Below are 22674 nucleotides of genomic sequence, written 5' to 3'. Positions count from 1 at the left end.
GGTCTAACACTTTGCGGCTGAGCCGTTGTTGCTCCTAGACATTTCTTCTTCACAATAACAGAACTTACAGTTGACCGGGGCAGCCCTAGCAGGGCAGAAGTTTGACAGACTGACTTGAAATAGCCAAACCCACTAATTTGAGAGTGTCCACATACTTTTGTATATATAGTGTATGTCCAGTCCTGTGTCCCTCAGGGCAGTTGCCTTGGGCCGTTACTCTTCTCTATTTTTCCAAATGACTTACAACTGCTCTTACGCAAAACTAGAATGACTATGTATGCGGAAGTTTCCGCAGTCTTCATGTCATCTCCCAAATCCAGTTAGTTGACTGAAATTGTAAATAAGGAGTTAGTCAGTATCAGAAAGGTTGAATAATAATAATAAACTGGTCTTGAATACATTTAAAACAAAACATTGTATTTTGTTTAAAACAATCTATAAGACCGCAACTGGAGTTGTACATGAAGGGTGTGACCATTGAGCAAGTTGAGGAAGCTAAACTCCTAAGTAAATTCCAAGGTAAACTCCTAGGTAAACTTCTCGGTAAAACAATGGATAGTCATGTTTGTTTGTTTTTACATGAACATGAACTGTACTAGTTGTTCAGGCTCTGGTCTTGTCCCATCTTAATTACTGTCCGGTAATATGGTCAAGTACAGCAAAGAAAGACTTAGCAAATCTGCAGCTGGCTCAAAACAGAGCAGCACGCCTTGCCCTGGGCTGCACATGCAGAACTAAAATCAACAACATTCATGCCTGTCTTTCCTGGTTGAGGGTTGACGAGAGATCAACTGCTTCTCTTCTAGTTTTTATGGTACATATTATTGTGATAAATTCCAGATTGTCTGCAAGATCAAATAACATTCAGCTCAGACACCCATACATACCCCACAAGACATGCCACCAGGGGTCTCTTCACAGTCCCCAAGTCCAAAACGAATTCATGGCAACACAGTATTATACATCGCCCTGATCACATGGAACTCCCTTCCATCTCCAATTACTCAAGCAAACAGCAAAATTATCTAAATGGATAAAACAACATCTCATGGCACAATAGGGACTGTGAAATGACACACACAGAGACACACTATCACACTCTAACACACAATCTACACGGCACATTATTCATTAGTTGTATTGTTTGTATATCATTGTATTTTAAAGTTGTGAGACTGTTCTTGTCTATCAGTTAATCAGTGGTTTGTGACTCGTCTTGTTTAGTGTTTTTGTGTGAACCTCCGGAAGAATAGCTGCTCATTTGGTAAAAGCTAACGGGGATCCGAATAAACCAATAATCTTATAGGGTGAAGGAGTAGCGTGGAATAGGGTGGCAGCAGGAGTATTAGGTGTTGGAGAGGGTTTGATTTCTGCCATGACCAACTCAGTCATGGCTGAATCATCCAGAGAGTACTGATTTGGCCTGCTTGGAGGAAAATTCATGACTACTCCAATATGGTTTGCATGAGTAATCTTGTTACCCCTGACCTTCTGAACTTTCACTGCTTTTCTCTAGTCTCTCTTCCATCTTCTCTCCTCACTCATCATCACACAGGCCACTGTGACCAGCTTGTGTCACTAATAAATAGGCCAGCTCCTGTCACTAATAAATACAGAGAGCCTTCCGCCCTTGTCCTGAGCACGACTCTCACAAGATACAGACAAAACAAATAGCTGGTCCCAACGATGACATCCCACATGATGAAAACCTAGACGGTCACATACGTTGATCCATTTTCCGCAGAATGAAAATAAATTGTGTCGGGATCTCCGCACAGTGTGATGGCTGGCTTCACTTTACACACACTCGCTCACCGAACAGGAAGTCCAGGCGGATCTGTAGATAGCCGCCTGTCTATGACAGCTAGTGAGTCCTCCCCTATCTCCCACTTTAGAATCAGATCAAATCTGTCCAGGGACAACCTCTGGGACGGTCCCAGCTTAATTTGTCTTCCCGTGGTGCAGCCGTTGGCCCAATGCCATGTTTAAAGTGAATCTGAACTTTTACTCAACCCCCCCCCCCCCCATCTCTCTCTCTCCTCCACCTATTCGCTTTTAGTATTTAGGGAAAGGGAAACGTACAGCGGACACAGTTGGTTTTCCTCAAACTGGGCAACCAGGAGATTGGCAGTGACAAAGCAAGCCATTAATGATGAGGAAATAGAGTGCTTCCAATTTGATGTTAAAATATTTACTTTTGTCCACCCGTGGGAGGTCTCCGTTTCCCGCCCTGCTCTGTCCCTGCGAGCCAGATTTAAACTAAATCCTTGTTCGTTGCATTAATTTGGAATCCCAGACACATTAGAGCGGCCTGGTAACTGTTTTCAGTCCTCATTCTTTTGCAGGGGGTCACGCACGACATGTCAGATGGTGTTGATGTATCAGGAGACAAACCCAGGGAACTGTAGGGTAATACACCAGCCTGACCATGTGGGGAGGCCATGATGATATTAACATCGCTCTGGAACTCTGTGTTAGACTCATTCATGTAAATAGACCTATTCCTTCATAATGAGGCATACATCCATCACAAAGACAGGGGGATGTTATGTTCAATTCTCTATATCCTGCGTAGTAACAGACATACAGGCAATATTTCTCTGCCCCTCTCCATTACAGTTGCCTATGTTGTGTTTAGCGCTTCACAATGGTAATGGTCCAGATTATGTTAATCAATATGTCAAGGGGGGCACTTGGGAAAATGCATTCCATTATTAATAACACATCGATGTAGTCCCCTGTTTTTCACTTATAAATCGATCGAAATGGCTCACATTGAGCGATAGCCCTGGTTCCCACGGACACAGTAGTATATTTTTTTGAGCCTGTGTGACATAAGATGTGCAATCTGAAACCACTTGAAGCTGGGATGTTCCTCCTACCGTTTCATTCACTCTTCCGACTATCCATCAACTCCTACCTCAAAGGCACTAACATAGCACATGCCTGCAACCCATACATCGTCGCACAGGAGATGAGAATGGTTTCATCACTGTAGCACAGTCAGAGATCGATTTACAGTCATTAATCAAAAATAATTCATTGATTTGAAACAAAAAACACTTTCTGTTTATCCAAAGATGGACTAATATGAGATGAAAGGCGAGTTCCTAGCGAGTTCAGGAAGCCAAGCTAGAGCTCTGTGAGACGTTCACAGTGATGGGGGCAGACGCTTTGATCAAGAGACCGTAACAAAATATGCACATTTTCTCTAACACTAAACATACAAATACTATATGTATTTTACAATTATAAGAAAGGTGAAATCTTATAGTTAGTCGTTTTCTAATTTTATCATACTATATTTATAAAGCATACAAGTCATTTCAAACATTATTCAAATAGTTATGTTGAATAGGAAGTATACAATTTCATATTTGTATCATATTTGTACTGTTCACTTGTGCTTATGTCCTCAAAAGTGAGTACACCTCAGCCATTTACATACATTTTTACCAGAAAGATGAGATTTTAACCTTTATGAGTATTCAGCATTAGTGTTTATTATTTATGGCCCTCATGATAAATAATTACTTCTGGGGATCACATAGATTACATTTTGAATTACATTGAACTGGTTTTAATCAAGCAAAGAAAGAGGCATGTGATTTGTGATTACACAGGACATGAGAAGGGTAAATAAAGCCATGAGTCGAGTATGTGTTTATAGTGTCCGAACATATTGAATGAGGCTACATAAATCCACTTTCACCATCAATAAATGTTTCTTTCAGTTTCTTTAAATAAAACCACCCTGGGACTTACTGCCCTCTAGTGTTATGATTGGTTATCAGACAATCATTCTGCTGTCAGGTTGGTCGAAATCCCGCTACTGTTATAATGTATTGTATTTCAGGATTAATGAGAAAAGTTCTCACAAAATGCAGGAAATGTTTCACATACAGTTGTTTGTGTACCTTGATACTGCGTAAATATCTCAAGATGAAGAATATGCACACCTGCCAATCAGGGTTGGGTAAGCTACTTTCTACTACAAATGTAATCCATTAGTTACTACTTAACTGTCCAAAATTGTAATCAGTAAAGTCACTTTAGGATTACCCAAACTCAGTAACATAATCTGATTACTTTCTGTTGCTGTTACTTTTCCCTTAAGAGGCATTAGAAGACGACAAAAAGGATCCATCAAATGCATTTGGTGTGTCATCATAGTGCGGTTGTGGGTCAGACTCACTCAGGTGGAACAAACTTAAACTTGAGTCTTTTTTTCAATGAATGTCATTGAGAAAACAGAAAGGTGTCATAATGTAGTTGTTCTGCTTTATGAAGGACCCTAGACTTCCCACTGGGCACACCACGTCATTTCAATGTGGATAACTGGGTACTATTTGGCTGAGACGTTGATCAATAACATTTATACCTATATTCACCCCACTCAAAAAAAAAACAGCTAAAAGTTTGTTCAATTTCCAATGTGTTATCACAATGCTTTCAACCATTTAAAAGCACAACAACGTTCAAATGGGAATACAAATGTCAGATATTTTCTTTATTTATACAACAGATGAGTGTGTTATCACTGTGCTTCAGCAAGCAGAACCAAATTACCTGGATTGCAGTAAAAAATATTACAATAAAAAGAAATGATGCAAGTGATCAATGCTTTTCGAGATGTTGGGTAGATTATTACAGCAATTGTCAAGATCTCCAAAAGCCTGCAACAACCTATGCATGCCATGCTATCTTGAAGTTGCACGCTTTCTATGATTACATAAGAAAATATTTTTTAGTTACAGTAACCTCAAAATGTGGCATGGATGTGTTACTCATTTTAAGGTTTTGTACTGCTATGTACATATTCTTTATCCCTTTACACTTGTGTGTATAAGTTAGTAGTTGTGGAATTGTTTGGTTAGATTACGCGTTGGTTATTACTAAATTGTCGGAACTAGAAGCACAAGCATTTTGCTACACTCGCATTAACATCTGCTAACCATGTGTGACAAATAAAATTTGATTTGATGTATGAAATCCAACGTATTTTCCATGTAGACTCCACATTCACAATACATTGACAAATTACATTAAAACAACATTGATTCAAACAGATTGTGCCCAGTGGGCTAAGAGGTCTTCACGGGTCCACCTTTGCCCGAATACCCGAGACCTGACCCGTCGTAGTGGTGCGTCGGTAAAATCACTGGAGAAAGAAAAGCCATATTACAACCTATGTGTTTTGATAATTGAGTTTGCTCTACACCCTGTTACTTCACATACTGTACCTTGACACCACGCTAAATAGACCTAAGGCGAAGACAATAAGTAGACAGTGGCAGAATCAATTCAAACACACTTTTGTTTCATCACAAAACCTGAGAGCAACCTCTGTCATCTGTCAAGTCCACAAAGCATATTGCATGTAACGAACAGTTACATGACCTACAACATGGTCAAGGAAGTTCATGTTTCTGACATTTTCGGACTACTAAATAACTATTGATTTACAACAACGGAGAATTACTGCAAGTCAAAAAGAAAACAGGAGCTGCCTCCACTATTCCAGCACCATTTCAACGTCATCAAATCACCTATGCTTAGTCTAATACAGTGACAAGTAAAAGATGCCAAAATTTATTTAGTCCAATCAACGTAAGCAAAATATGATACGGCTGTCTATGGTTATGATTTTGTGTGTGTGTGTGTGCCTTCCTGCATGTAGAAACAACATGTTGACTCACCCTACTTGTAGAGAAACGAGAAAGCTATCCTCTTTCAGGAAACAGTCTATGACTCTCATATCGTACAAGCTTTTATGTTTTGAAGTCCTAGGTTACGCTAGCCTATCTTCCTTTCATGGACAATGTTAACTAGTTATCATTAGTCTTCTACGTGTTGAACTTCCATCCTCTCAGGCCAGGGGCACAATGTATGAATTTATGGTTGGATCAGAATTGTCGTTATAATCAATGGCCAGTACGGAGAATTAAGTCAAATCACAAGTCCAAATCCCTATCTCCATAAATGATAAATGGCTAGCTAGCTAGCCAACGGAGGACAACACAACAAGATGCACCAATTCAGATTGTTTCTGTCAATGACGTATGCCCTCGATGTGATTGGAGTGAATAAAAATCCAAACGGGTTTCCCTTGATACTTTTTTTGTGCGCCAGGGCCATTCACAGTTGAGCTCACTCAGTTTAGTTCAATGCCAATTGGCCATTATTTATACTCTTTTTTTAATCAAGGGAGATCATATGCTGGCTTATCTTGCATTAATGCTACAGGCGGCAAAAATGTCATAGTCATATGGCCTAAACATACAGAGGGGCACTGTTTCACTCACTCAGATGCTTTCTCCGGTGAGAGACATTCAACCTTGTGAGGGTTTTTGTCACGCCCTGACCTTAGATATCTCTGTTTTCTATATATTTTGCTTAGGTCAGGGTGTGACTAGGGTGGGTACTCTAGTTTTTTGTATGTCAAGGGTTTTTTGAATGTTTAGGGATTTTGTAGGTCTAGGGGTTTTTGTATGTCTACGTTGGCCTGATATGGTTCCCAATCAGAGACAGCTGTTTATCGTTGTCTCTGATTGGGGATCATATTTAGGTAGCCCTTTTTTTCCCCCCACTTTCTGGTGTGGGATCTTGACTATGTGTAGTTGCCTGTCAGCACTATTTTGTATAGCTTCACGTTTTGTTTGGTCTTTGTTTTGTGAGTGCCATCATGTGCCTTTTTCCCAGGAGTGGCTTCCATCTGGCCACTCTCCCATAAAGCCCAGATTGGTGAAGTAAAGACTGTTCTCCAATGTATGTAGGTAATGTTGTCAGTCTGATGTAGAATGATTGTTCTACTCAGTTATATCACCATCACCAGTTGGGTGTTCTGTGTGCAATGAGTTTCGAATATTTGTTTTATTTCCCGGTTCTTCCACACCGTACTGACAAGGAACTCTGTATTTCTGTCAGAGTGGTCATTGGGTTGTTGGTCACCTCCCTGACCAAGTCCCTTCTTGCCCGGTTGTTCCTTTTGGTCAGATGGCCAGCTCTAGACAGAGTCTAGGTAGGTCCATATTTTGTCCATTTCCCAACAATGGAGACCATTGTTCTCTTGGAACCTTTCAACACTCTATAAATTGTTTTATAACCTTCCCCAGATATATGGCTCATCACAATTTTATCTTGGCCCTCTAAAGACAGTTCCTTGTCACGACATACTGTTCCTTCTGCTCTAACATGCACTGTCAACTGTGGGACCTTATATAGACAGGTGTGTTTTTTTCCTAAATCATAAACAAACAATTGAATTGGCCACAGGTGGACTCCAGTCAAGTTGAAGCGACATTTTAGGATTGTCAAAATAAATTGGATGCACCTAAGCTCTGTTTGGAGTGTCATAGCAAAGGGAAGTGAAAACTTAGGTAAATGAGATTTCTGTATTTCATTTCCAATAAATGTCCAACAATTTCTACAAACATGTTTTCACTTAGTCATTATGGGGTATTGTTTGTAGATGGGTAAGAAAGTCATGCTGTAACACAATGAAATGTGAAGTAAGTTAAGGGGTAAGAAATCTTTCTGAAGACAATACAGTATATACTGCAAAAATATATAAATGCAACAATTTCAAAGTTACTGAGTTACAGCTGATATAATGAAGTCAATCAATTGAAATAAATTAATTAGGCCCTAATCTATGGATTTCACAACTTTTTTAAAGTAGTGATCAGAAAATCAATCAGTTTCTGGTGTGACCACCATTTGCCTCATGCAGTGCGACACATTTCATTCGCAAAGAGTTGATCAGGCTGTTGATTGTGGAATGTTGTCCCACTCCTTTTCAATGGCTGTGTGCGAAGTTGCTGGATATTGGTGGCAACTGAAACACGCTGTCATATACATCGATCCAGAATATCCCAAACATGCACAATAGGTGACCTGTCTGGTGAGTATGTAGCCCATGGAAGAACTGGGACATTTCCAGCTTCCAGGAATTGTGTACAGATCCTTGCGATATGGGGCTGTGCATTCTCATGTTGAAACATGAGCTGATGGCATTGGATGAATGGCACAGAAATGGGCCTCAGGATCTCATCACGATATCTCTGTGCATTCAAATTGCCATCAATAAAATGCAATTGTGTTCATTGTCCGTAGCTTATGCCTGCCCATACCATAACCCCACCGCCACCATGGGGCACTCAGTTCACAATGCTGACATTAGCAAACCGCTTGCCCACACGTTGTCTGCGGTTGTGAGGCCGGTTAGAAGTACTGGCAAATTCTCTAAAACGATAATCTAGGAGGCTTATGGTAGAGAAATTAACATTCTCTGGCAACAGCTCTGGTGGACATTCCTGCAGTCAGCATGCTAATTGCACATTCCCTCAAAACTTGAGACATCTGTGGCATTGTGTTGTGACAAAACTGACATTTTAGTGGCCTTTTATTGTCCCCAGCACAAGGTGCACCTGTGTAATGATCGTGCTGTTTAATCAACTTCTTGATATGCCACACCTGTCAGGTGGATGGATTATTTTATCAAATGAGAAATGCTCACTAACAGCGATGTAATCAAATTTGTGCACAGAATTTGAGAGAAATAAGCTTTTTGTGCATATTAAACATTTACGTGATATTTTATTTCAGCTCATGAAATATGGGATCAACACTTTACAAGTTGTTTATATTTTTGTTCGGTGTATATTTATATTCCCGGACTCTGACATTGCTCGTTCTGATATTTCTTAATTTTTGCTTTTGGGATTTGTGTGTATTGTTTTGTATTATTATGTATTACTGCACTGTTGGAGCTAGAAACATAAGCATTGTGACACCAAAAGTATGTGGACATCTGCTCGTTGAACATCTCATTACAAAATCATGGGCATCATGATGGAGTTTGTACCCCCTTTACTGTAAAGGCCTTCACTCTTCTGTGAAGGCCTTCAAGATGTTGGAACATTGCTTCAGGAACTTGCTTTCATTCAGCCACAAGAGAATTAGTGAGGTTGGGCACTGTTCGGCAATTAGGCCTGGCTCGCAGTCGGCATTCAAATTCATCCCAAAGGTGTTTGATGGGGTTGAGGCCAGGGCTCTGTGCATGCCAGTCAAGTTCTTCCACACCGATCCTGACAAAACATTTCTGCATGGACCTCGCTTTGTGCACGGGGGCATTGTCATGCTGAAACAGGAAAGGGCCTTCCCCAAACTGTTTCCACAACGTTGGAGACACAGAATCGTCTAGAATGTAATTGTACGCTGTAGCATTAAGATTTCCCTTCACGGGTATTAAGGGGCCTAGCCCGAACCATGAAAAACAGCCCAGACCATTATTCCTCTTCCACCACACTTTACAGTTGGCACTATGCATTGGGGGCAGGTAGCGTTCTCTTAGCATCCGCCAAACCAAGATTTGTCCGTCAGACTGACAGATGGTGTTTCTACTGCTCCAGAGTTCAATGGCGGCGAGCTTTACAACACTCCAGCCGATGCTTGGCATTGTGCATGTTGATCTTAGGCTTGTGTGCTGCTGCTCGGCCATGGAAACCCATTTCATGAAGCTCCTAACAAACAGGTATTGTGCTGACGTTGCTTTCAGAGGCAGTTTGGAATGTGGTAGTGAGTGTTGCAACGGACAGCTGATTTTTACGGGCTACCTGCTTCAGCACTCTGCTGTTCTGTTCTGTGAGCTTGTGTGGCCTACCACTTCGCGGCTGAACCGTTGTTGCTCCTTTCTTGATACACAGGGGAAACTGTTGAGCGTGAAAAACCCAGGAGTGTTGCAGTTCTTGACAAACCAATGTGCCTGGCACCTACTACCATACCCCCTTCAAAGGCACTTACATGTTTTGTTATGCCCATTCACAGACTGAATGGTACACATACACAATCCATGTCTCAATTGTCTCAGGGCTTAAAATCCTTCTTTAACCCATCCCCTTCCCTTCCCTTGCAGGTGTCCTTAATGTTTTGTATACTCAGTGTATGTTTTTAGTAAACACTACAGACATGAAAAATAATGTTTGATTCAGTATTCTGATTAAGTGCATAAAGAACTGATCACACAAAAAACACCTGGAAGGCGATTTGGCATTAGTTGTATTTTTTTCCAAGTCTGTCATTTCATTCTGTTAACATAATACTGTCATAAGGATACTGTAAGTGTGACCCAACAATCTAATCAATGAATTATTGTCCCAGAGAATTAGGAATTGGACTAGTAATTTAATAGGATATCTATGGACTGTCCTTCCTTGGGGGGAGATCAACAATTGACCCATTGTTCTGCCCATCCCAGTGTTCTATTGATTCAATCACTGGTAGGTCTATTCAGAGTTCACCAACACTGCCATCTGAGTCTGTATGCAATGAGATTAATTGGGATTCGTAGGCGATGGAACTGTAAACAAAATTGTTTCTCAAATCAAATCAGTTCAAGTATCACTGTGTTGTCACCCTTGGTGGTACATGATGCAAAGATTAGGATATTTTCAAAGTTAGTTATCGTAATTACGGTATTGTCGTCATCATTCTGTACAGTTGTGTGGTGGTCACTATTGCCACAAAGTCATAAACCCTGCCTATTTCTACAATTGCTCTATTATTTTCTACGATATAGACCATTTTGACTTTGTGGCTGTGTTATCTAGTGGAAACCCAGTTGTGTTCACATGTTACAATTTGATAAGTTTGACTACAAGGGCCAAGGGGCGAGAATTTGCGAATGTGAATCACACTTTATTGTCAGACATAGCACATATGTAACACCTATTGCGACAATAATTATCTTTGTTTCAACTGACTGTATGTTTTAGGCGAAAGCGCTGACACCAAATGATCACGTAGCATCGTAATCATTCTCAGCAACATTTTAAAACACTGCAAATAGAAATAGATTATATGAATTAGAAGTGTTCTACGGCAAACATATTAGCATACCTACGACCGTTCGATGTTGGCAGCGTATTGCATTTCTATTGGCAGCGTTCTGCTACGTTGCGTCCACTGAACATGCCCCTGGGCGTCACTCGTTGCCACAAAGCAATAAACCACGCCCATTTCTACCATTTCTCTTCTTCAAGTCTGATTGGCATGCATTATACATAACCATATTAAATTAAGACCAATCTTGACTTTGTGGCTGTGGTAACTAGTGAACCTCCCATGCCCACGGATTTGCGATGACGTAGAGACAACAAACAGTTGTTGGACTTGAGTAAGCTAATGCTAGCTAGCACACGGACGAGGAGATAAAACAGCATATTTGCATTCAAGCACTTCTCGGGGGAACGTCAATAAGCGGCACGTCTTTATAGTAACAATCGAAAAGGAGAGTATTGCTCTACAGTTAAATCATTTTGGGCACGAACTAAAACATGCTCCGGACTATGACGCTTGTTTTTTCCTTGCCTATTCGGGGATTGCGATGCGGGTTGCTCCGGTGAGACCGCGAGCGACATTAGGAAATCATTTTTAATTTTTTTTTTTAATAGAATGATAAACTCGAAAACAAAGCATTTGGGTCTACCGAAAGGTGCATACAACTAAACTGTTCTAGATGTCATTGTTGGGTAACTACTTTAGCTAGGTAGCTAGTTTGCTTAATGCACAATGCATAGTGTTTTGCTAACGTAATGGAGGCACCGTGAGCGAATTGTACAGTTTTAGCTAGTTAGCCAGGTAACGTTAGCTGGTCACCCAATATATAGTTAGAACGTTAGCTAGCTTCCACATCCACTTTTAGAGCGCGCTGACGAACAAAATACAGAATACTTTAACTAAAAACGGCTATCTATGCACTTCATTATCTATTGTGGTTACCTAGCATTAAATAGCTAGCTAAATAAGTATAAACTAGATTGAGACTAGCTACTGTCGCAGGATAATACGTTATTTCTCGTTTAGGATTTGTTTGACACACGGTGTGTTGCCTTTAGGTCTTGATAATTTGACAAGTATTTACAGTTGCTGGACATGGGATATGGTCGATTTATCAAAGCTTTTCTGAATTACAATTTCAGACTATAAATATTCTGAACTGCAGGAACGCTTCACGTATCAAACCAGTCAAAAAATTATATCTTGAAATAGTTGTGCATGTGAGCACAAATAGCTGTTTTGTCAACCAATTACTTTTAACACTCAGAATGCACTTTATATTGTCGTTGTTGTCAAAACAAAGTTGTAAACATGCTCGATGAAAGTACTTATTTTACAAATTGTTAGCTATTTTAGGAACGAAGACCAGCATTCAAAGGCTAGACTGAAATCAACCTTGTGTCAAGTGCAGAGTTCGTCAAATTGCTAGATCAATTGCCAACACTACCTTCCTGGAAATGAAAATATGAATATCGAGGAGCAAGCTCTAGATTTGTGCAATGTCAAAATGAAGAGTAATGTCGATGACAATACTACCAATAACTCGGAAGAGATCATACCCCGGATTTCGGAACTGATGGATGGAGACTTGTGCAAACAAGGCATTGGCACCGAGGTCGCCGACACGTCCTCTCTAGCCAGGATCACTGACAACCCACGGGGGGAGGACAACCACCGGTCAAAAGAGACACTAGAAATCGACGAAGTGAACGGGAATAAGAACAACAGTGTCCCAAATAACCCTGCAATTGTCAGTTCTGACTTTGCCATTTCTCATGACGACCAAGAGGAGAGTATCAAGGATACAACACCATCGGCCCTCATGTTTGCTATTGAGGAAGGGGATGATGGTGGGGATATGGACATTAGTGTGGATTTGAGCCTGGATGAAAGTGGCATGTTGGAGTCAGAACCTACGGACCAGGGACCATCCCTAGCAGAGGAGACATTCTCAAGCGGTACCAATCCAGATTCATCTACCCCAGATGTTGTCACGGACAAGGAACCTGATAAACCCTCAGAACATGAGGACTCGCCACCTGTCATTGCCACAGGAGAGGCCCTCTCACCAGCCATGGATGAGGGGGATGATAAACACAAAAATGGCAAGAGGGTGACTTTTCCTTCAGATGAGGATATTGTCTCTGGAGCAGTGGAGCCCAAGGACCCTTGGAGACATGGTAATTTCTCACTCAATGTTCTAAGCAATATTTGCTGATGTGATCCTTTCATATATTTTTAGGCCTTGTTTATATGGTGTCCTTAGCCTTGCTGGGGATGCCACACAGTGTAGACTGGCGATCTACACTGACTGACAGAGGGACACTGTCACGGAGTACCTTTTTGTTGTCCTGGCCCTAATAGAGGGTTGTTGCACTCACCAGACTTTGTGCTTTCACTGTTGGATTGGAGGGTAGTCGCAAATTTTACTTATTGTTTCTAACATTACAAGTGGTTTCATCAAACAGCATTATGTTGTTACCTAGAGTTCCCCCCCCCCAAAAAAAAAAAAAAAAAAAAGTTGCAAGCTATAGCACCCACATTTTGACAAAGTAGGCTTTTATAGGGCCATAGAGTTTAGTCTAATTTTTTTTGCCTTTTTTCTTTCTTATACATTTGATAATGGTTCCACATGAGTTACTTAATTTTGAGCTGGTGGAGAAAGTTTGCTTAGGCGTGTCTGTGCTTCTTAGTCGTCAACCAGACCAGGCACTCCTTAAAGGTAAGCCGTTTTAGTAGTGGGCAGTGTTTATTTAGTGAAAACATCTCAGTATTAGCCTATGTTGTTGTATGAGGCTTATAGTGATATTCCTTACATCTGCTATGGGGGTAGAGGTGTATTAATTCTGAATGGACAATTTGTTTTTCAGTTTTGTTTCTGTTTTGCATACAGAACAAATCATGTAGGACTCCCAGTCAAGTATTTGTATGCCTGTGGGTTTATTCTTTTAAAGATTCTGCAGTTTCTCTTTATTGAACATTCCCTGTAGGCACCCCAAGTACTTGCAGACAAGGTTTATTTAACGTAGGAGTGTCGGGTGGGTAGGTTTCAGGTATTGCAAAAAATCAGCAAGGTTGACATGCATGTTCAATTGAATTGAAATTGTATGGATAACGTCATAGTACTATAACACCAAAACAAACCTCCTCAGACAGTCATGTCCAATGAGTGTCAAGTTGATGACATTTACCATGTCACTAACTCAACACAGTTCAATTTGTTTTACGTTAGTTCCTAGATAGGAGAACATGACTAGAAATACCCTAATTTGTGAAATTTGATTTCACGTCTAAACAGGAATTCGTTCGAGCAGTTCATTCATGGGTAACATTCACAGCGAACATCCAAATGGGCAAGTGAAAATTAAACTTAATCAGGTCGCAGGCGACGTCTCTCCCCGTTACATTATGGGGTTCCTGAGTTTACAGCCATGGTCGACAAGAAGTTATCAGTTTATTTAAGTTTCAAAGGTCCAGTGGCCGGAGAGAGAGGGTGTCAGGGATATCACATGATTCAAGATAACGTTCTGCCATTTAGGGTAGCGATATGACTTATCTTGATCAGTGAGTGCATTCCTATATTTCTATCAATACAATACTATCAGTCATGTCAGTTACTCTGCCGACTGTAAAAATGACTAAATGGTAGTCGGGCTGGGGATAAGGACAAAAGATCATATCACAATATCGTTGACATTTGATGGTATTTGACGTTTTTTTAATAATATAATGCTTTGAGTAGTTCATGACTCTAGGGTGGCAGCACATACATTCTAAGTGATTTCAATGGGTCTTTCTCCATTTTTATACTGTTCAATCCAACACGAAACAAAAAAACGTCAGCATTTTCATCAATTTCTGTGTTTCCTGCAGTTTTAGTATAATTTCCACACTGCCACACAGCATGAAATGTAAGGCCCAGTTAATTGGTGAACTGTTGGAATCATGGAAATATAATGATTATTCTAATTCTATAGTTGGAGTAGAGTGGTCAGCACCTTGAATACATTATTGTTTGACATGACAATGAATTAATAAACCAGGGAGGAATTATTGACAGGAACTAATGTGTTTGTCAGTGTTTCCAGGTGAACCTAATTAGAAGTTACATTACATGTATTCTTTCTTCATGTAGCTAGCTAGCCAACATATTAATGTTTCGCCATTACTCTGTAATGATAAGATAGCATTGCACAAACATGCTTATCTAGGCCGACACCAGCACTGGTACCAGGCAGTATTAGTTAGCTGTGTTTGCTCTGACCCTTGGTTCCTTTAGCAAGCTAGCTAGCCAACTAACTAGTGATTAGCATTAGCGGCTAACACAAATTATTTCAGCAGCACCTTGCTAAGAAAAGGCAAACTAGCAGATAGTTTACAGAGAGTAAGATAAACTATTAGTTTGTGTATAGAACGCTTGTGGAAAGCAGCATGTCACCAACATTGCTGCATCCATCTGACCATGCAAAGTGAACGACAAGAACGTGCCCGTGACTCTGTGGTCGAGCAACTGCTCTCTCCTTGAGTGACGGGGCAGGGCTTGGTGGGGTTAGCGGCATGCAGGAAAGGAGGAGATGACTTAAGTAGCAAATAGAGTAAACTATAAAAACTGACATTGAATACACCAGAGTTTCATATCACATTTAACAAACCAAATTTTGAAATGCAGTTATAGATAAAGTAACATATCAAACCAGTCCGTGCATCAATACCAGGATATAGTCAAATACAGTATACCGCCCAGCCCTAAATGGTAGATAAAACTCAGGCCAATGTTTAAATGGCTTTAATCATGATGATAACCCATTTATTGTTAAATGAATCAGTCATGCTGTTGAAGGGTTCTGCAGAAGAATGAGTGATGTTGTATACTGCTGTTTTACTCCCTCGACACGTTCATTATTTCTATTTTCACCATCTGAAACATCCAGATCTACACATCCCAGGAAGTTTGCACTTTAGGCCTAGTGTTCGTAACAAGCCGGCATTGTGCTCAATCCCCATCCGGTACCCTTGTCAGTCTTTGTCTTTCCGTCCTCTTCTGCTATTTCATGAAGGAGTAGGCCTAGCCTGGATGTCTCTCTCTATCGTGGTCCTGATTTTAGCAGTCTTTCCCAGGGTGATGTTCACTCATGGAGAAGAAGTGTGTCTAAGCGGGTGTGATAGGCAGTGACTGAACTGAGGCCCAGGAAATGAAATGTATCTCCATCCCCGCCCCCAAGCCTCTTCATGGTTCACTTGAACTCATCATCGCCACAATGGATCCGGCCTGGATACTTCCTTGACTCACTGGCCTAGGATCAGCTCTTCACAGCCCAAACCTCATCTTAGCCATCAAGAGGAACAACTGGCCTCAAACAGGTGCTTGGTGCTGCTCTCTCCACCAAACCCAGCAATGTATTAGACAAGTATTTATTAGACTAGTATATTAGACAGTATTAGACTAAACTGTAGGCTGTTATTTCCATAATGATGTAGGCCTAGTTGTGATCGTAGCTACAAGTCATGCAATTATGTAGCCTTTCTTTGTTGTCTTACACGCTGACATTTTCAGAATGGTCACAGTTTACATGGCCATTAGGGTAACACTCACGATTGTCTGTTAAGTTTCTGCGGCGCGTCACTAGTTCAAAGCATTGACGATGTGGCTAGATCACTATGCAGTTTGCCACTGAAGTACAGATCCACTCAGCATTGTAGAGCCTTGATAACATTAAAGGTGAATTTTAGTCTAAACAAATTGATCGATGACTCTGCTCCCTACATGGTGTTTGTTTGTCACCCTGCAGTGAGATTGTACAAGGAATCCTAGCCTCTTTGTTTTGTAGAATGTGTCCCTTCCCTTCAGTCCTGGCTGGGCACATGTTGCATCATTTCCTCAGATTCCGGAGCTTCCCAACATGACTCTTAGCCGCTTTGCTTCCTCTCCTCCCTCATTATTCCCCCTCTCCTTCCCTCTTTCATACTTCCCCTTTCACCCTCTCATCCAACCTTTCTCCTTCTCTCGGGCTTACATGGGAAACTCATGTGCCGACTCCTTACGTCAGTGGTTCCCAACCTTTTTTCGGTTACTGTACCGTCAACTGAATTTTGCTCTGCCCAGAGTACCCCGGAAGTACCCCCTCATGTGCATTTTACCAGTAAGCCTACGGGCTCATTAGTATTCTTAACTACACCCTGTGGATATGCCAAGTACCCCCAGGGGTCCTAGTAACCCTGTTTGGGAACCACTGCTTTACATTATGCAAGAAGCATATGGGCTGTCGTTGGTTTTCTATTGACATATTACATACCCAAATTAGATTAGTTGACAACTGTAAATATTTGGGTTTTGTAAACAAGTAAGAATTATCTCCAATTTTATTTTTGTCAATTTCTTATCTAAGCTACACTGCATTTTGTTATGAATATAAGTGAAAGCATTTTCCCATTAATAAAATAATATGTAGAAAGCTGCATAGCCTACATGTGATCTCATGTCAACACAAAGGCCCACTTGGAAATTGGCACCAGTAATAATGTACCTTTGGACCTTAGAGGCTTAACTCTTGGTTGTTTAGCCTAGGCCAACACCTTTTCTTGGCTGCAGTTTGTAGTGTGCTGTGTCTGTCCTTCTCTGCCCCTGTAGTTTGAGGTCATGACATGAACCCTGCCCTTTTAACTGTGTGTCTGTCTGAACGTCAGTCATGGACCTTGGGATTGCAGCCAGTGCAGTCAGAGGCCACCATTTCGACCAGTGTGTTTACAGGGGGGAGCTGCTCTGCTCCACTTCACTTATGAAAACAACATGCCTCTAGGAGTTTGTGGTGTTTAGGATGACAACCTTGTTTTTGTACTAAAACTGTTCTTCAGCCACCTCTGTCCTTCATTATTTTTCTCTTTTGGAAACTGTTGGCTATTGAAGCACAATTTTTGCCTGAGGGATGGCTAGCTTCCCACAACACCTATCACCCCTCTTATCTGTTTTAAACAGGGCTGGCTGACGCTCATCACAAAATGCCTGCTCACTTATAAATAGACAGGCCCGGTGGAGAGCCAGTTCAGTCATACTGTTTTTAGCCCATGATATTACAATCCTTCTTTGCCTGACAATGCCTCAGCTACTGTGTTGCTGTTCAGTGGCATCACAGTTACAGTGAAGCTGTCTTGAAATTTAAGTGTTTTTTTTAATTAACCTTTTATTTAACTAGGCAAGGCAGATAAGAACATATTCTTATCGACAATGATGGCCTAGGAACAGTGGGTGAACTGCATTCAGGGGCGTAACGACAGATTTTTACCTTGTCAGCTCGGTGATTCGATCTAGCAACCTTGCGGTTACTACCTGCCGCCAAAATTAATTACAGATTAACACGTCACTAAGATGGAAGAAAATATTTATCTTGCTTCCTCAGGAGTAGATGGCCCTTATGACCTGTTATGAGGACATGTTAATTCACTTATAACAGATGTTAACAAATTAAATTGGTGTAAAATGCAACAGTGCCTGCATCTAAAGGTGAAATCGCTCCACTTGGGCAGTGAGAGAAACAGAAATTTCCCTTGTGTTACCGGAGAGGCTAAGTGCCCTCTGTTAATTATTGACAAGCAGGCTAGCTCTAAATTAGCGTTGTTTCATAATCACATTTCATGTGGTTCTGGGCACTTGATTCCCTGCTGTTGATGGATCGACATCGTTACCAAATCCAGGCATGCCGACTTTTCAGGAGGGAGAAAGTTGGAGGGACGGAGGTGCCACTGTGGTTGTGTTGGTTTCTTCTAGACAGCTAGGCATGGACATTGTTTGCTTGTTTCTCATAGTCATGTGTGTCCCTGAGTGAGTGAGGCCAGATGTGGTCCAGGGGGAAAAGCAGCACTCCGTCTGAGATGGTCAGTCAGCTGCTGGCCTTGGATCAGCCCAGGGATGTCAGTCCAGTTGCTCAGGTGGGGTTTTGGGGGGATTTTAGAAACTGATCTTCCTTATTATCAAGCTTGGATTAATATAAGGTAGATGGGTTCCTCCTAGGTTTGGGTGATATACCTGGCTATAGCCACAGGATGATTTTAATACCCTCAATACTGTTTTTTTATTTTATATTTGCAGCTACTTTTTAAGTAAATACCTGCATTTAACTTGTGCAATACGTTAGAAGATAAAGCAGATCACGTTAATTTCATCTGTCACATTTTTACATTATGAAGCTTACCATAGTTCTCCAGAACAGTTGAGCCCAGTCACGCGATTGTTTGTAAAATAGCACACGGAGAAAGCGGGAGCATGTGAGTCCAGCTGCTTATTGACGGGTGGCATTTTATATTGAAGGCCAACTTATTTTCTTTTTTTTTCAAGTGATCAGGGACGTGCAACTATAGGTTTTCTTCACAGAAAAAAACATTAGTGCAACACATTCGGCAGAAGAGCTTCATTTTCATCAGATTACAACAGAAGTGCAATAAGTAAATGAGCATGCAACAGAAAGCAAGGTCTTTTTTTGCAAAAACAATGCATGGCCATCATATTTCTAATGTTTATCATAGCAAGAATGTAGCCAGCTGCACTGACCAAATATATAAACGCAACATGTGAAGTGTTGGTCCCATGTTTTATGAGCTGAAATAAAAGATCCCAGAAATGTTGCATATGCATGAAAACCTTTTATTTCTCACAAATTTGTTTATATCCCTGTTAGTGAGCATTTCTTCTTTGCCAAGATAATTAATCCACCTGACGGGTATGGCATATCCAGAAGCTGATTTAAGAGCATGATCATTACACAGGTGCACCTTGTTCTGGGGACAATAAACGGCCACTCTAAATTGTGCAGTTTTGTCACAACACAATGCCGCAGATGTCTGAAGTTTAGGTAGTATGCAATTTGCATGCTGACTTCAGGAATGTCCACCAGAGCTGTTGCCAGAGAATTTAATGGTAACTTATGGGGATGCACCGATATGACATTTTTGGCCGATATCCAATATTTTCCTTTCTAACAAACCCGATAACCAATATTAAAAATTTGAACGGCCTTTTAAGCATTCTAGTACAGTTAAATAGTTGAAACACACACACTGACCAAAAAGTAATTTTGTTGGCATTTATGTACGTCCCCATTACCAGTAAAACATCAACCTATTTATTTCACTTTCTTACTGGGCTGTTTCGTTGTTCATTTGTTCAGTCTTTTCATTCTCAGACAGGATTTCATCATACATGTCAAACAGTGAAGTTTCAGCTCTGTCAGTAGCCTCTTCTGTCGTTGGTCCTCTTCCTTGGTGTCCAGCTGTGTCTGTAACATTTTACGTAAACCCTGTTTCTTGTCTGCATCGAAGTAGCGGTCCTTGTACCTAGCATCGAGCATGGTGGCGACACAGTAAAGAGGCTCAGAGAGAATGCCCCTGAATCATTTGTTCACAGCCTCTAGAGTACTTTTGCCAGTTTTAACCCCACGGTCTGTGTAGGCAGGTTTGTTGGCAGGCATTTCAATTCCATGGCAGAGGGTATCACGTCTGCTGCAGACTCAGTTGATGAGCTTATTTCTTGAGTCAGTAGTTCGAATGGAGCAAGGAGTGTATTCATTTTCTCAAATGCCATTGAAATGGCAGCAGTTGTTTGAGAACCAGGAACATTTTTGTGCATGCAACATGTCTTTCCTCAGTACGAAATCCTCGTCGACCCACTGTGCTGTCAGACTCGGCATGCTCATGGGGCTGACGTTGCTTGTCCAAATGTCAGTCGTGAAGCTAATAGCAGTGACGCCCATAGCAAGTAGCCCATGGATGTGAGTTTCAACAATACTGTTTAACGCCGGTAGGGCAACATCTGAAAAATGGAGCCCACTGGGTAATGTGTACAGGTGCTCGACCAGTCGACGAAAGCCAAAATCCATCCACGACAGAGAACGGTTGATTATCAAGGGCAATGAATTCCATTATCTTGGCTTTAATGGATTTCGCCTTTGAGTTGTCTCGCTGAAATGTTCTTACTCTTTCAAATGACTGCTCGACTTTAACCTTTGTGGTGCAGGCGTTCTGCTAGCAACCCACCTCGACAACATCCGGTGAAATTGCAGAGCGCCAAATTCAAAATACAGAAATAGTCATAATAAACACTCATAAAAAAAATACAAGTATTATACATCGGCTTAAGGACTAACTTCTTGTTAATCCAGCCGCTTTGTCAAATTTCAAAAAGGCTTTATGGCGAAAGCATACCATGCGATTTATCTGAGGACAGCACCCCCCCCCTTACAAAAGCATATAAACATTTTACAACCAAGTAAAGGAATTGCAAAGTCAGAGATGGCGATTAAAATTAATCACTTATATTTTGAAGAACTTCATATGGTTGCAGTCATGAGTCCCAGCTACACAAATGTTATTTCTGTTCGATAAAGTCCCTCTTTATATCCCAAAAACTCTGTTTTGTTCAGTAATCCACTGGCTCAAAGGCAGTCAAAACATACAGACGAATACATCCTAATAGTACCGGTAAAGTTCATCGAAACATGTCAAACGATGTTTATAATTAATCCTCAGGTTGTCAGTTGTCTAAATAATCGATAATATTTCAACCGGACAATAGCGTATTCAATAGAAAGGAAAAACAACAAAGGGCGCTCACTCGCAAAACCAGCATTGCATGATTCTACAGTCCACTGAGAGAAACGTCTCATTCTTCTTCATTTTTTAGAAAACAACCCTGAAACAGTCTAAAGACTGACATTTAGTGGAAGCCATAGGACCTACAATCTGGGTCCTAACCCATTAGATACTCTATAGGCATTCAATTGAAAATACCCACATCAAAATAAATCCCACTTCCTGGATGGATTCTCCTCAGGTTTTCGCCTGCCATATCAGTTCTGTTATACTCACATACATTATTTTAACAGTTTTGGAGACTTTAGTGTTTTCTATCCAAATCTACCAATTATATGCATATCCTAGCTTCTGGGTCTGAGTAACAGGCTATTTACTTTGGGCACTCTTCTCATCCAGATGTCGAAATACTGCCCCCAAGCCATAAGAAATAAACTTCTTTAGTTGTTGGAAGAGTGCACTTAGTTCCCCTTTTGTTCTAAGTAGTTGCTCAACGTCTGATGCACTTTCAAATGAGTAATTCGGTTTGTGGTATTGAAAAATGTCAATTGGAAATCATAGCAACACAAACATTGCGTATGACCTTTTTGTTCCTTTGAAATGTAAAAATATATCCACACAGCAGACATTGTGTGCTAGGTTAGGACTGCTGTGTTGCACGTGTAATGCTGTACTCCTTTTGTGCAGTCATTACGTCATCTATCTACGTTATATAGGTATGCTTGTCAGCTTTGACATTGGTTTTGTGTTAAACTAGACATGCTGATGTTAGCACTTTTAGCTAGTATCGTCCGATTCCGATATGCCTACCCATATATTGTGCATCCCTATTCATTTCTCTACCATAAGCCACCTCCAACATTTGTTTTAGGCAATTTGGCAGTACGTCCAACCAGCCTCACAAGCGCAGACCTTATCGAACCACACCAGCCCAGGACCTCCACATCCGGCTTCTTCACCTGCGGGATCGTCTGAGACCAGCCACCTAGACAGCTGATGACACTGTGGGTTTGCACAACCGAAGAATTTCTGCCCACACTGTCAGAAACCGTCTCAGGAAAGCTCATCTGCACAGAGATACCGTGACAAGATCCTGAGGCCCATTTCTGTGCCATTCATCCCACGCCATCACCTCCTGTTTCAGCATAATAATGCACAGCCCCAGGTGTACACAATTCCTGGAAGCTGAAAATGTCCCAGTTCCTCTATGGCCTGCTTACTCACAAGACATGTCACCCATTGAGCATGTTTGGAATG

General features: G+C 41.1%; 1 protein-coding gene across 2 annotated transcripts in view; it reads left to right on the top strand.

The window, feature by feature from the left end:
• The first annotated feature begins 11099 nt into the window (after positions 1 to 11099).
• The window catches only part of LOC135546096 (protein phosphatase 1 regulatory subunit 37-like), a 65186-nt gene continuing 53611 nt past the window's right edge, over positions 11100 to 22674 (top strand). For both annotated transcript variants that reach the window (XM_064974247.1, XM_064974248.1), the window contains exon 1: positions 11100 to 13019. In XM_064974247.1, the coding sequence (XP_064830319.1) occupies positions 12305 to 13019 (715 nt within the window). In that variant the 5' untranslated portion in view covers positions 11100 to 12304. The remainder of the gene's footprint in view (positions 13020 to 22674) is intronic.

This window comes from Oncorhynchus masou, chromosome 9, assembly GCF_036934945.1.
Source record: "Oncorhynchus masou masou isolate Uvic2021 chromosome 9, UVic_Omas_1.1, whole genome shotgun sequence".
Taxonomy (NCBI): Eukaryota; Metazoa; Chordata; class Actinopteri; order Salmoniformes; family Salmonidae; genus Oncorhynchus; species Oncorhynchus masou.
Note: the sequence above shows the minus strand (reverse complement) of the source record. Positions and strands in the feature narration are given on the sequence as shown.